At 25.8% G+C, this 15,408-nt stretch overlaps 4 protein-coding genes across 7 annotated transcripts; 1 reads left to right on the top strand and 3 right to left on the bottom strand.

Moving 5' to 3' along the window:
• Positions 1 to 749: 749 nt before the first annotated feature.
• On the bottom strand, positions 750 to 1,576 carry LOC130667104 (alpha-ketoglutarate dehydrogenase component 4). 2 transcript variants are annotated; one of them, XM_057468552.1, is made up of 4 exons: positions 1,413 to 1,576; positions 1,237 to 1,288; positions 967 to 1,136; positions 750 to 891 (listed from the first exon to the last, which is right to left on the bottom strand). In XM_057468552.1, exons 1-4 carry the CDS (start codon positions 1,431 to 1,433, stop codon positions 874 to 876), a joined length of 261 nt encoding a protein of 86 aa, XP_057324535.1. In that variant the 5' UTR covers positions 1,434 to 1,576; the 3' UTR covers positions 750 to 873. The 2 variants fall into 2 exon arrangements, with proteins under 2 accessions (XP_057324535.1, XP_057324536.1); XM_057468553.1 differs by having other exon boundaries at positions 1,246 to 1,288.
• A 10-nt stretch (positions 1,577 to 1,586) lies between these two features.
• Positions 1,587 to 3,751, top strand: LOC130667102 (DNA repair protein complementing XP-A cells homolog). The gene is made up of 5 exons (XM_057468549.1): positions 1,587 to 1,976; positions 2,057 to 2,174; positions 2,261 to 2,385; positions 2,507 to 2,783; positions 2,879 to 3,751. The coding sequence occupies exons 1-5, from the start codon at positions 1,822 to 1,824 to the stop codon at positions 3,038 to 3,040; spliced, it is 837 nt and encodes a 278-aa protein (XP_057324532.1). The 5' UTR covers positions 1,587 to 1,821; the 3' UTR covers positions 3,041 to 3,751.
• Positions 3,752 to 3,758: 7 nt separating this feature from the next.
• LOC130667100 (3-hydroxy-3-methylglutaryl-coenzyme A reductase) lies at positions 3,759 to 13,481 on the bottom strand. 2 transcript variants are annotated; one of them, XM_057468544.1, is made up of 9 exons: positions 13,345 to 13,481; positions 8,295 to 8,517; positions 8,091 to 8,202; positions 7,491 to 7,578; positions 7,107 to 7,404; positions 6,844 to 6,995; positions 5,330 to 5,900; positions 3,968 to 5,208; positions 3,759 to 3,898 (listed from the first exon to the last, which is right to left on the bottom strand). In XM_057468544.1, exons 2-9 carry the CDS (start codon positions 8,472 to 8,474, stop codon positions 3,784 to 3,786), a joined length of 2,757 nt encoding a protein of 918 aa, XP_057324527.1. In that variant the 5' UTR covers positions 8,475 to 8,517; positions 13,345 to 13,481; the 3' UTR covers positions 3,759 to 3,783. The 2 variants fall into 2 exon arrangements, with proteins under 2 accessions (XP_057324527.1, XP_057324526.1); XM_057468543.1 differs by lacking the exon at positions 13,345 to 13,481 and adding an exon at positions 10,354 to 10,490.
• LOC130667103 (BLOC-1-related complex subunit 8 homolog) lies at positions 10,558 to 14,992 on the bottom strand. Of its 2 annotated transcripts, XM_057468551.1 has the most exons (3): positions 14,857 to 14,992; positions 14,529 to 14,767; positions 10,558 to 14,459 (listed from the first exon to the last, which is right to left on the bottom strand). In XM_057468551.1, the coding sequence occupies exons 2-3, from the start codon at positions 14,581 to 14,583 to the stop codon at positions 13,984 to 13,986; spliced, it is 531 nt and encodes a 176-aa protein (XP_057324534.1). In that variant the 5' UTR covers positions 14,584 to 14,767; positions 14,857 to 14,992; the 3' UTR covers positions 10,558 to 13,983. The 2 variants fall into 2 exon arrangements, with proteins under 2 accessions (XP_057324534.1, XP_057324533.1); XM_057468550.1 differs by having other exon boundaries at positions 14,529 to 14,921.
• Between the last annotated feature and the right edge of the window lie 416 nt (positions 14,993 to 15,408).

Here is a 15,408-nt window from a genome sequence, read left to right as displayed (position 1 = left end):
ATTCCTTCTTAGAGAGGGACCCCACTTTTTCTTAAAAGTACTAAACAGAGGAATGCGCGCGCAGTCTTTCTGAACGTACCTTAATAGCACAGTTTGCTTTAGCAAAAGTTTCCTTTAATTTTTCGTCAAATCTCTGTTAACTTTGGACTTTTCTGTTTTTTACGACAATTTGTATGCTTCCTCTGCAATTTCACGTAAATTTACTACCCGAATTAGAATGCAAATTCACTTCAAAAGTTGAATAGAAAAAAGTTGTCGTCAATTTTCAGGCAAATCTTATGTCAATTTATTGTTAATTTGACTTGGAAAATTGTAAAATATTTTTTTACCGTCAAATTCTAGTCATTAAATTGAAGAAAAATTAACCGCAAATTTTTCTTTTTAACTTTTGCTGTGAAATTGTTAACAAATTCGGGCAGCAGATTTCAGGTAATTCCAACGTCAAATTACTGTCAATTTCAAGCTAAAGTTGCTAAGAGGGATAAATAAAGTGTGGCTATCAGGGTGTGTATAATTGCTCAGCAAGTTCTGCAGTGAAACACTTTCGGCTAACTCAAGGGCTATTTTGCTTTAATTTATTATTATTATTTTGCTGTAATTTATGGTACCCTCAAGACACTGTAAAATACGGTAATTTACGACCAATTTGCCGTAGATTACGGTATTTTGCGGTAATTTACCGTAATTTGGATCCGCTGGGGTACTCTGAGTTATGGGAAAAAAAAAACAGATCTTGAAAAAAATTTCTACTTTTTAATTCAATTAACAAAATTTTATTTATATAACTAATAGTACATTGAATCTCTATAGTTTGTAATAAATTTAAAATTTTCAAGTCATTTAAATTTATTTTATTTTATTTAGCTTAATAAATTATTCAGGACCACCACGCTGAAATAAAAACAAATAATTATTAACAATTAAGCAACATGAAAAAAAAAAAAAAAGTTTTGTTTACTATTTTACATTTATGTATGCGATTTCTTTATCATCAATTGGTCTTCGTTGATAGCGTTGTGGTATTTGGAAATCTTCAATTGTTGGCAACCTAATTACACCAGGTCCAGTTACAGCACCTTTTGCACTTGAAACAGACGCTCCTGATCCTGCAGATGGTGTTGCAGTCACTCCTGTTACTAAAAAAAAAAATAAAAAATGTAAAAAAGTTGTGTTATTTTAAAATGATCATTTATTGTTTATCCGATGTAATTAAGCATTATTTATAAATTAAAAAACCTTTATTACCCCCTTTACGGAACCGTATCATTGGTAAATGAGCTTGAACAACCTATACATATAGATAAAATTTTTAATCTGGTGAAATCACGTGAATAAAATAAAAGTGTATTTTAAAAATAAATATTTTTTACAACTTTTATGTAACACATTAAAATATTTTTAAATGAACTAACCTTCCAACTTCGCGAAGCCATTATTAATTAATGTACTGTAACTATACACTGTATGTTTATTAATGATTAATATTTTAATCAACGATGTTATAATAAAAACAACGTGTTGTTAATTCTATCTTAATATACCTAGAATCTTATTCTGATAAATTTTGACAAGAGGGCGCTTATGTGTCAGTGTCTGTGTAATTTTTTTAAAATTATCGGCTACTTGTGTTTTGATCGGAAACAAAAGTATTAAATTTTATAAAAAAATTAATCTTGATTGAACTATAAAAATTTGAATTTATTATATATGAATAATTAGTTTTAATTGTTAATTTCATAACGTAATTATATTATTCAGTCAATACATTTAACTTGTTAATAATAGTAACAATAAGTTCGAATTATTATAATTAAAAACAATATGTCAATTGAAAATAATGGAAAATCTAATAGTCTTGATAACTCAGAAAATGATTCACAATCTTCGGATTGGTATAATGAACGAGCAGAGAGAAATCGTCAACGTGCATTATTGTTAAAAAAGTCAAAACTTATTGCTTATTCTCATGTAGAAGAGTAAGTTGGAGTTTTTTTTTTATTTATTTACTGTTTGCTTACATTTTTTATAATTCAAATTACATAATAAATTTATTTAGCAAAGATGAAAACGATAAAGCATCACAAGGTAGATCCATTAAAGTGCAAGGGCAAAAAGTTATTGATACTGGAGGTGGTTTTTTAATTGAAGATGATGATGCTTTGGAACAGGAGATGGTAATTTTTTAAATAAAATTTTATTAATTATTAATATATACTCATTGATAAGATATTAATGTAATGCTTAAATAATTTTATTATAGTTAAAAATAGTTGATACACCTGCACCAATAGTAGTAAATTTACCACAATGTGAGGAATGTAAAAAAGAATTCAAAGATTCATATCTTTTGCAAAAATTTGATTATGCTATTTGTGATGCATGCAGGTATAATATCTCGATATTTTATTGAGTAATAATAACAATTATTGTTTGCAGAAATAAATTATTTACTGTTGTTACTTTTTTCATTTTTTCCCAATGTATTTATATTCGAAAATAATTTTAGAGATCCAGATGAAAAACATTCACTTATAACTAGAACAGAAGCAAAAGAAGAATATTTATTAAAAGACTGCGATCTTGATAGAAGAGAACCAAATTTAAAATATATTATTAAAAAAAATCCACACAATCCACGTTGGGGTGAAATGAAACTGTATTTACATCTGCAAATTGAAAAACGAGCTTTAGAAGTATGGGGTAGCGAAGAAGCTTTGTTAACAGAACGTGAAAAACGTGATATGAAACGTCAAGATACGAAAGTTAAAAAATATAATAAAAAAGTAGTGAAGCTGTTATTTAATTTACGATACTAAATATTTTATTTATTAGTAATAAATCAATTATATGTAAAAATTTCTGTTTTTTTTTTTTACAGCTCAAGCAGTTAAGGATGGAAGTAAGAAGTTCTATTTATGATAAAACTAAAAAAGCATCTCACATTCATAAATTTGGTGGAGATACGTATAATGAAGAAGACGATACATATTCTCGAGTTTGTGTTGAGTGTAATTATGAAGAAACTTTTGAGAAAATGTAGAAGAATAATTTTTGTTTTCTCCTTTTTACATAATTTAATGTCAACAATTATTATCGAAAAAAATTTTAAAACCAATTTATTGATCAAAATATTCATAAATAATCCGTGTATAGTAATTATATAACATATAGTTTTAATAACAACTTACATAAAAGTTCATTTAATACTAAAATTATGTGAAAAAAAAAATAGTAATAATTTTTATACAGTATTAAAACGTAAAATTTAAATGATTAATTTTTACGTCTATCTATATTATTCTATACATTTTCTGTAATACCGAGCAAAACAAAATTATATAATTTACGATATTGCTTGTTAAATTTAAAAAATTAGTGTACAAATAATCACTCATGCTTTTACATTAAACGAATAATGTTTCATTTTATAATAAGTTATAAATAATTTGTGATCAATAAATGCAAACAGAAGTATATGATGTATTTCTTAAATTACTAAAATAACATTTGTCTAAGTTTCACGATTTTATCAATGGATTTTTTTTTTTTTTCACGTATATACTATTTTAAATTACATTTACGTATATCAAATGAATTTTATTTTAGATTTAAGCATTAAGATTTGTAATTAATTTTATATCGCTTGATTTAATCAAAAAAGCATAATTATTGATCATCGCGGCAGTCATAAATTCTCATAAATTTATAATTTAACTCACAGTAAAAATGAAGAACAAAAAAAAAAAAAAAATAGTGAAACATCAGCTATAACTAACGCTAAGGCTAACTAGTGTCATTCGTTCTTTCAAATTGTGGAGTCGTTAAAGTATTTGGCACCGTTAAACATAATCTTTCACTTCCTGTTGATTTTACTGGATTACAAACTGTTGTGGATGATCTAAAAATAAATTCAAATTATAATAAATATTTTTAGATTGGAATTAAGATTGGTTATAAAAATTATTACCGATTATGTCTAAGATGACTTCTGACTAGATGACCGGCAGTTAGTGCAGCCATAAGAGATAATTCTCCGGCAAGAACAGTGGCACAAACTATTCGTGCTAATTTATTAGCATTTTTACCGGGTTCCTCTTCATGAGCACCTTTAACGCCCAACATTGCAAGACAAGCACTTTGTGCTGGTAATCCAGTGCCACCTCCCACCGTACCTATTTCAATACTAGGCATTGTACAAGAAACATATAAATCATTTCCATCTTCACCCCAAGGTTCCATAAGTGTTATACAATTACTACTTCCAACATTTTGTGCTGGATCCTGCCCTGTCGCAATATAAATTGCTGTAACAACATTGGCAGCATGAGCATTAAAACCTCCGATACTACCAGCAACTGCAGATCCAATCATATTTTTACTAATATTAACATCTACTAATGAGTGAACTGAAGTTTTTAACACAGTTGTTACAATTTCAGCTGGTACAACAGCTTCACATACAACACTTTTTCCTCTTCCTTCAATCCAATTGACAGCTGCTGGTTTTTTATCAGCACAAAAATTACCACTCAGTGATAATATTTCCATATCCGAAAAATAAATTTGTACACATTGTAATGATTTTTCAGTTCCTTTCGATAACATATTCATCCCCATCGCGTCACCAGTTTTAGCAACAAATCTTATAAATAAATGTCTACCAGCAATACGAACGTGAATTTTAGTTAATCTGGCAAATCTACTTGTTTCATCAAAAGTCCTTTTCATTTCATTAAAATTATTAGAATCTTGCATCCATGCCATGGCTTCACTTGCACGCACAATATTTGGAAATCTTACAACTGGACCTCGAGTCATTCCATCAGCAACGACACGACTTGTTATACCGCATTTAGACAATGCTCTACTTCCTCGATTTGTTGATGCAACAAGACAACCTTCTGTTGTTGCCATTGGTATATGAAATAATTCACCATCAATTAATAGTGGGCCTGCTATTCCAACAGGTACAGGTATGTATCCAATAACATTTTCACAACAAGCTCCCAATACTTTAGCATAATCATAACTCTTGTAGGGTAAATCAGATAATTCATCGGTAAATTTTGCAGCAGCACTGACTAATAAACGACGAATACCAACACCCCGTTCCATATTATCAACTGCTTTCTCCAATTGATAAGCAGGAATATATTTATGTTGCACTAATTGAATTACTTCTTTATCTGTTAATGCACTGGCTCCCAACTAAAATAGATAAATAATTATAATTAAAATAATAATAAATTTTTAGGCAGTATAGAGCACATCCATATTATTTCAATAAATATTTAAAAATATCATATATATTCAAATTATTAATTCTTACTTCAGAACGATATATTGCTAAGCATTCTTCAATACTACGAGACTCACGTTCTTCTAAATAAGGTGATAAATCATTATTGACTTCATCAGTATTGTTATAAATTCTAACATCAGTTTGTACTTCTTTATCTTCAAGTTCAATATGATTTTCATTACCAACTTCAATCCAATTATCATTCATTTCCGATAAAGGAAATATAGGAGTGTGAATACTTGGTAAATTATTACCAAATCTTTGTCTCAAAGAAACATTAAGACATGTAGCGTGCATTGTATCAATACTTTCATCTGTTGATTGTGTTTCAGGCGAAGTTTCCTCTTCTTCTTTAAATTGTAATTGTTTAGCAATATCACCTTTGTCTTCAATAAACATAAATTTAAGTGCTAACGCTAGTAGAAGAATTAAAATAACAATATTATCTGCACTGATGGATAGCCAATTCATAAAGTGTTCTGTCAAGTCATCTGGTGTTTTTGATTTATTGTGACTTGTTATAACAACGTGTGAATTTATTGGTAAAGACGTTACTTCTACTGGATTATCATCATCACTGTGTTTAAATGGCCAACGACTGCAAATATTATAAGCACTTATTATTTTTAACTATATTTAAATAAAGTTAAAACAACATAATAAATAATATTTTAGTTTTAAAAGAGAACCATGTGAATTCGTGGGTGTTCATTCACAAACTGAATAGTCATCTACCTTGACATCTTCAAGTGATAAGAATTTCGTCTACCATTCATAAAAAAAAAAAACTATTTGTTGATTTTTTCGTTATATTCTACGAACACAATCTTTTGTCCAAAAGTTATTATTATCATACTTATGAAATATTTAACTTGACGTAATATATTTGTATTTTTTATTCAAAGAGTTATCGATACTAAGAGTTATCTACATCAAATATATATATATAATTATTATATTATTTTAAGACATTCATGACGTAGTATATAAAAATAAAAATTTTTTAAAATTTTGTTTTGAATGTAAAACATGAATGATTTTTTATCTCTATGATCTCTTACGTGGTGAACCTGACCTGCTGAATAAACTGACAAAGGACTATCTAACAATAAATGTTAGGGTAGAAAAAAAGGTCAGATAAGATAACATAAAAATTGACAAACTTTTCGCACAAATAAAATTCATATCTTTATAAATTTTTTTAAATTTCAAATAAATACCAAAAAAAAAAAGTCTGTTGCTTGTTAATTCGAAAGTAATCATTTGCAATTATAATAGTATTGCCAATCATTTATTGTAAGAATGAAAATAATTTTTTTCACCTTGAAGAACAAGGTCATTTATATGATTCTTTTTACTATCAAAATAGATATATTACTCAATAATTAATCAAATAATAATTATATTCACTACATAACATGAGCACGCAATTTTATTGATTTATTTTTTTTCTTTCTTTAAGATAAATAGAACGGATATTACAACATTTAAATTGAACAATTACGTATTAAGGCGTTAATATTTATTAACAAGTTACTTACCTATGAGCATGTACAACAAAAAGACCTGCGATCATTATTAATTTAACACGTTCTACTACTGGATTTGGCTTTTGATCTTCTTCATTTAATGAGTGTAACATTAATATTTTATCAGCGCTAAGAGTTCCTACTCCAATATTACTTCTCGAAAGCTGAAAAACAGTATTAAAATTTTAATTTTAATGAATAAAAAAAAAACTATAAAAAGTAGAAAATATTTATTAATAGTAAAATAAATATAAATATAGTAGACTGAATTTCACCTCAAGTATTAATGATAAACAAGCAGGATAGAATGTCATAAATACAATATAATTGACAACTATACCAAGACAAGCAAAACTACAAAGTATTTCAAGTCTTTTAACGCCCGACAATGATCCTATTCCAATAAGAAGAATTTCTACAAGGGTATCCAGAGTTATTGTTGGTCCTAAAAGTGACATTCCCCGAGCAATATTTGTCCTAACTTCTTCCAGACTTCTTGAGCTTAATGCCAATTGTGCTAGTACTCCAGCTTTGTTTAAATCAATAAGTAATAAAAAAAAGAACAAAGCATCCCTAAAAATATCAATTATCATTATTTATTTATTTATTTATTAATAATAATTGTTTTTTTATTTATATATAATATTATCTAAACTAACTTGAGATCGGAAGCATCACTACGACTGAAGTTAACAACACTTGTCGTAAATATAACGCTAGAGAAAACGATGAATAGGATAGCAATACCTAGTAATCAACAACAAGTCGTTCATTAATAGGTTTAAAAGTATTTTACTATCATTATTTATTTATAGATATATAGATATATAGTAGGAAAAAATTGAATTACTTAAATTAGAGTATATACATAAAAATTAACAAGAGTAATGTATCTATTAACATAGAATTAATCTACTATTTATTCATTTCACTAATACGTTTCAATATCTATAAATATCTCAAGGTAAAGGCAATCATTCTTATTTTAAAATGAATAGTAAAATAATTCGGTAATCAAGTACATCGCAATCGCGATTCAACTATCAAATGAAACGCTATCGCTTTCCACAGAACTTTCACTGACGCTCAAGGCTTTCACACGAGTACGATGATTCTTCCAAGTGCAAGATCCGGTTTTATCAATAATACAAACTCAATATAAGATTTACATAATTTCATTAATGTAATTACTCAAGAAACCAATATATATATATATATCTATACATACGTAAAAAATACATATGTATTTTTTATTTTACCTAAAATCCATTTAGACCCGAGTTTATAAAGATTACGAAATTGATGATAGCTAAATAAAATAGCTAAACACCGTATCATTGTCATGACAATTACATCTACGGCATTGTGATCCTATAAAAAACAAAAAAAAATAAACTGTATTTTATTAATTTGTCATTTCATTAAAAAAAATATTTTAATTAATAAGTCCATCTAATACTTACATCAGAATTACATCGTCCGTTCCAACAATTTGATGTGCCTGATAATCTTTCGTCTTTAGATAATGAATTACCAGTATCCAAATTGAGCATACAAGCAGTTAATGTTAGTGTTGTGACAATTATTTCTAATGGATGACTAACACAAAATCTACCATGAATTTCAAATAATTTGGCCAACATTTTTTATGCTAAATAATTTTATTTAATTTAAATCAAATAAAATCTGTAAGAAAAGAAAAAGAGAGAGTGGTTCAATTTTAAATTTCAATATAGCTTTCTTTTTTCTGTTATTTTTGTTCATCTAACAAGTTGGAATTTTTTTATTTTTTCACCAAGCTATTTTATTATTATTTATTTTAATTCTATTGTTTACAAATACATAGGTATGCATTATCATAAATTTATATTATTATAAACGTACAAGTAATTATTAATGATTTGTCCCCCAAGAGTTGCGGTTAATATTTTTTCTACAAACGTAATTTATGTACCATTCTAATTTAATGATGAATATTTAAATCCTCATTTTTTTAATTCATAAAAATTATTTTTATGATAAAAATGTATTTTATTGCATATTAAATAAAATACTAATTTTACTTTATGAATCTTTTATTTAAGTTAAAAAAAAAAGTATCATATTTTGTCACTGTATAAAATAGAAATTAATTAAAATACATTATTTATGAAAAGTTTTACATTTTTTTTTTATTTCCGAAAATTAAGACATTTAAAAATTAAATTGTTGTCAGACTATTGATTCACTTAGAAGACTTCTTTAATTTTTTTTAATTAATCAATTTCATTTTTATAGAACAAATAGTGATATTTTATAAGATATATTAATAAAAAAAAAAAATTCTTAAAAATATTTGAGATGTGTAATTGCACATAGGTACACGTGCTAATAACTCATAAAGAAACTAATGTCTGCCAAGGTCGTCGACTTTCCGTATATTCCAATACTTGGCTGAACAATGACCTCTTTTTTTTTTTCTAACTACTCTACTTAAACTATTTTACATAAAGTACGGGATTCATTTTCAAGATTACTTTTTTTTTTTTTTATTAATCATAATTATACATTATAATATAACTCAACCATTAAAGTAAAGCATTAGAAATGAAAAGTAGTTAAAATAAAGTGAAACTAATAGTTGATACATTTTTTTATTCATCTGATTCATGTTAATTATTAAATTAATAATTACCCAACTTAATTGAATGCTTATAAACATATTATGATTAAAAATAAAAATTAAATAAGTAATAAAATACAATTTTTAAATATTTACTTGCAAAAGGTAGACATACATAGTACACGAAAAATATAAATTATTATTAAATGATATATAGCAGGAATGTGGACAGTACATTCCTGCTATATATCATTTATTAATTATAATGGATGCGAATAATCAAAATAATGTAATATTATTCTTATTATTAGACTTGATGAATGATTAGAATATTAACTATCAAATAATAAATAGTAAGCACTGTACAAAAATAGATAAAATATAAATTTAATTGAATAATTCTTATAAATACTTATGACCATTGTTAATAAGCAACCTATCTGAATCGAGAAAGAGTTTCGACATACAATCTTAAGTATTATATTCTCCACCTTTCTCTTCCGAGATTGACGAGAGTTAAAATAAAAAATTTACTCATCACTATAACATTTACTTAGCTACAGTTACATTAATACGGTTTCCTTGTGACAATTTGGCATTTAACAAAATAAGATGTAAGAAAATACATTCTGACGCGATGTTTAAATTTCCGGAAAAGACTTGCGAAAGCAACACCGGGAAAGCTTCATCATAACGACATACCGTTTTTTTTTTAATGCACTTTGTACGAGACTTAAATTGACAAGTATTAGAATAGAATCTGATTAATATATTTAAATAATAAGTTTCTAGTTTCGAGTAACGAATAACAATTACTCTGGGTACTTTATTATATTTATTTATGTATTTAATGCTATGATTTATTAATTAATACAAAGTCACGAGGAATTTTATACAATAAAAATGTGATTTTTACATACCTCTTATATAAACTGACCAAAAATATCCTATTGAATTTACGTCTTTAATATAAGAACACAAAATTTTAAATTAATTGTACATGATTGATAATAATTTTTTTTTTCTATTAATAATAAAAAAATTATGAGTTTTCTTGGTTTTATTTATTTTTTTTAATTTCAACAAATTAAAATATGAAATTTCGGATAAAAAAAAGTACATACAGACATATTTATGTACGATTAAACTTTAAGACTAATAAAATGATAATTTAAGTCTGCAGGCAAGATACAACACAGTCTTGTGATTAAATGCGTGCCATATGAACGAATGAACAGAAATCGACTGGCAACAAGAGCCACTTCTTCCTTACTTGTACTCCGAAACTCTCCCGCTCACTTATATGTATATACATATATATATATATATATATATAAATAATTCTATTTGCATTTAGTGTTGACAACATTCAAACAATTTTCAACTTTAAACTCCATTGATCATTTATGTACGTTTGAAAAAAATTTTTAACAATTTATCAGTCAGTTAAATGTTGCAGACTATTGTACTGTTTAACATTATTAGTAATTTTAAGACATGAAAGGTCAAATATGATACTTAGATTATTAAATCAATTAATTAATCTACAAACAAAATCTATCGATTTATTCGATTTACAAAAAATGATTTCTTATAAAAATAATATCAAGAAAAAAGCATAATTAATATTTTTTAATGAGAATTTTTTATCTGAATTTATTTAAAAAATATACTTGAAACTCCATTTATACATCTATTCAAATCGCAGTATGATGCTAATATTCTTTAGGATTTTAGATTTTTTCCTAATTTTAATTTATACCTAAGAAAATAGCTTAAAAGGAAAAAATTTTCGTTTATAATTTTTTTACCATACACAATCTTTAGTATGGAAGAGAAATCTCTCTTCGGGAAGGTCAAAATATTTTGCAAATTTTTCTAGTCTTGAAATAACTCAATCTTAAATCTCCAATTCTTTTAAGTAATTTTAATTTTAATGTATACAATATAAATTGAATAATTAAATAATACTGTAAATCAGTTATCTTTTTTTGCTGTGACCGAACTTTTAACTTTTGAGCTGATCATGCAATTTTTATGAGATTTTTGAACTCAAAATTCCAATAAAAATTTTTAATAAGATAAGGAATGTAACTGTCAACCGATATATATACATGCAGATTATTGTTTTAATGTTATATTTGGCTGACGTATTAAAAATATACAACTTGTTTTTTATTAATAAAATTAAATGTCCGTTATTTAGTAAGACTAAATTAATCAATTTATTATAATAACGTTTATGATAGTATTAAATTACAATATTTGAATAAATAAAACTTTATAATAAGATTAAATTCTTACGATTGACGTCAAATCACAATCTAAGTAAATTTTTCAAATTACTCCAAGTTAATTTATCAGTACAAAAATGTTATTAATTAGTTATCACGTAAAAATAAAATAACATGTTATTAAATTATATATCTGTATAATATCAACGAAGTATTTACAAAATAAAAGTGAAAGATACGATAAAGTATCACTTAATTTAAACTTCCTTTTCGCAAATTACATCAAGAGTGTGACCGTTTTAGTTATACTGACCGTGGCCCCTTTCTGTCAAAGTTTTTAATGTATGATTTAAGATTGAATGATCAACATGTGACCGTAATTATTTAATAGAATTGTTATTTATTATTGTATGTTAAACTGTTCATAAACTTGATCTTGAAATTAATTATTTTTAGATTTTTTTTTTTTTATCACAGACATATTAATTACTTCTGTTTTAAAGTCCATTGAAATTCATAAAAACTGACATAAATTTATTGTTGTTTTAATAAATTATTTCAAAAAACAATTAATTTTATTTTACTCCTTTTTGGGATAATTTAAAAACTTTCAACATTAATCTTTTAGATGACATGTTTTTTTTAAAAACCCGAAAAAATAATTTAGATCTGTGGAGACCAAAATCCCGTATTCTGCAGACACGTCAATTTCATTTTCTTTTTGTTATTTAGATCTATGAAACCTCTTTAGATCTATGCAAATGTAAACTAAGAAGGCATGTATTTGAAGTGTAAGTTTCAAATTTCGATTATAAAAAAAATTTAATCTAATAAAAGAAAAAAAAATTATATTAAATTTTTAGATCGAAATCTAAATTTTTCTGAGAAGATTTAAGATAATTCTATAGGGATCATTGAAAATGTAAAATTTAAAAAAATTACATTTACGTGAACTGATTATCTCTGTTTAGATCTAAATAATTTATTCGGAAAAAATTAAATAAGTAATAAAGGAAAACTAAATAACTTAAAAAGATCAATGATAAAAATTATTCAATTTTTGTAAAAGACAAATGATTTTTTAGGATTAAGAAAATTTAAATAACACATCGATAACAAACTATATTCAAGTTTAAATCAATAATTTTTATTATTATATAAAATATGTTTGATTATTTATGTTATTTTAAGGGTCGGCAGTACTAAGAGAAATTTCGAATTTTACTTTTCTAAATACGCCTTGAATAATTGTGTCACTCAAATGATAAAAATTTTCCAAAAAAGTTTGTCAGACGGATTTTTTCAGAAGCTATGAAAATCTCTGTAATAACAATTGGTTATTATATTAGAAGAAAAGTGAAATTAAAAAAATCTGTTAGTACGATCCAGCCTTAAGAACAAAATTTTTTAAATAATGTGCATTTGACTAAAATTGCATCATTTCTCGAAAACGTTTTATTAATGAAAAATTTTTATTTTAAAATAAATAAAAATAATTTAAAATTAAAAAAAAAATATTTATTTTATACTCTTGTGTATAAACTAACGTTATTTTCTTTTTCGTTTAATTCTCGGTCGTTGAATTGAGAATACATAAAATTACGACAGTTGACTGGTAAATACATCATAATATTATATGATCTCAAAACTACACACATACTAAATTGATAAACTTACCAATTGAATAATGATTATTTTTTTATCTATTATTGTAAGATTTTTTAAATACTATATTTAATAAATATAAAATATTTGCGCAATAATTTACATACTTAAAATTTACTATTTCACTGTGAACTACATCAATGACTTAGTCTAGGTTAGATGTACGGATTCGATTCTAGCGCCATCGAACACCTAATATTGCAGTTATTTTTAAAAAAATAATTAAGTAATTCAATCACAATTCAAAATATTCATTGCAATTTATTACATGTAATAGTAAAAAAAATCATGTATATATAAATATATATGTATAAAAAAAAAATAAGAAACAAAAAATTTAATAACTATTTTTTAAAAGTATCCTGGCACATGCTATTTTATAAACGATACTGAATTTAGCCGACGTCTGATAATTTTTAGATTTTTTTAAAATCGATAAATCATAAAAAAAAAATATTTTAAAAAATTGCACTTATAGTTTTTTTAATTTTCTACTTGTGCATATTTATATTATTTTTTTTTTGTAATCGACTTGCTGAAAAAAAAGATCCGAAAATTGCTGATTGTCAATAAAAACAAATTCCAATAAAATTGATATTTGAAATAATACGGGATAATAAAAACGTATAGAATTATGAGTCGGTGTAAATATTAATTATTAGTCGTATTAGCTCTCTGTAATTCATTAGAATTAGAATGTCTCGCATGATTCATCATCGATTCAACTTTATTGGCTGTTTCTCTTACAACATCAGATATTTCATCAGGTAGATAATCTAAGGTTGTAATGTGCGCTGACAACCTTTTGTACATAGAATCTTTTTGTCCATCTTTTTTATTCCTTCTTTGTTCTTCGAATTTTAATTGTTGTTTAAAGTGAATACCAGTTTTGAGGTACTCAATAGTATTACTAAAATTTTTCTCAGCTTTTTGCATTGTTTTTACAGCACTTACAGCATATTCAACATCATAACACCTTCCTTGCAATTGTCGTTTAAGTGCAAGTACTTCAACACGTTTTTCAACCATTGGTGGTAATGCTTTTCTCACATGCTCTTGTAAACGATAAAATGCTAATGATGGTTCATTGGCAACAATATGCATATTTTCAGATATTCGTTCAGTTGCTGAAATATAAATATATTAATAAATTAATACTATTAAAAACAATATAATTAAACAAAAGTAACAATAACCTTTTTTAACTCGTTGCTCAAACTCTGGATCTGGCTGATATATTTTCGCAGTCATTTTTTAATTATTAGAATAACAAACTTATTTTATTTACAACACACTATCATCAATTTCCAACGAACGTAAATATAAATACACAATAATTTAATAAGTAAATAATTAAAAATCAGCTGATTACTTGACAGCTGATTTTTGAAATTCTCTACTAATATTTGGGGCAATATAAGAGATCCGAATGTACCTGTTACCAATATTATAAATAAAATAAAATAAATTACTATTACAGCACTTAACACAGACTTTCTATTAAATTATTGATAATTAACACACTTTAATGTAAAAACCTGTAGCTAAAAGTTGCAAAAGCTAGAGTTGTCGACAACTTGTCGTGAAGTTGGTCGCAAACTAATGAATACCAACTTGTTGACGAGCAACTCGTGCTATCAGGGCTGATAGCCAAGTTGGTGAGAAACTGGCGGCAAACTAACACCCGCAACTAGACGCCAAGTTGGCCGCAAAAGTTGGTATTTTCAAAGTTGACGGTCACTTTCTGAGAAAGTTGGTGGCAAATTTGGCAATCTATAAGTTGACAAAAAGTTGCCTTCAATTTTCTCAGAAACCTGCCTTCCCTTAATAGCCACTTTAGCTTGAAATTGACAGTAATTTGATGTTGAAATTACTTGAAATCTGCTGCCCGAATTTACCGACAATTTCACACAGCAAAAGTTGAAAAGAAAAATTTGCGGTTAATTTTTCTTCAATTTAAAGGTAAACTTTTACGAAAAAAAACAGTCGGTAATGTTCATTCTTACCATTTCAGAAGGTTAGCTAATTTATACATGAAAATGTCCACAATTTGACGTTAAAAAAATACTTCACAAT

The sequence above is a fragment of the Microplitis mediator genome, chromosome 4, assembly GCF_029852145.1.
Source record: "Microplitis mediator isolate UGA2020A chromosome 4, iyMicMedi2.1, whole genome shotgun sequence".
NCBI classification, from domain to species: Eukaryota; Metazoa; Arthropoda; class Insecta; order Hymenoptera; family Braconidae; genus Microplitis; species Microplitis mediator.
This window is presented reverse-complemented; position numbering and strand designations above follow the sequence as displayed.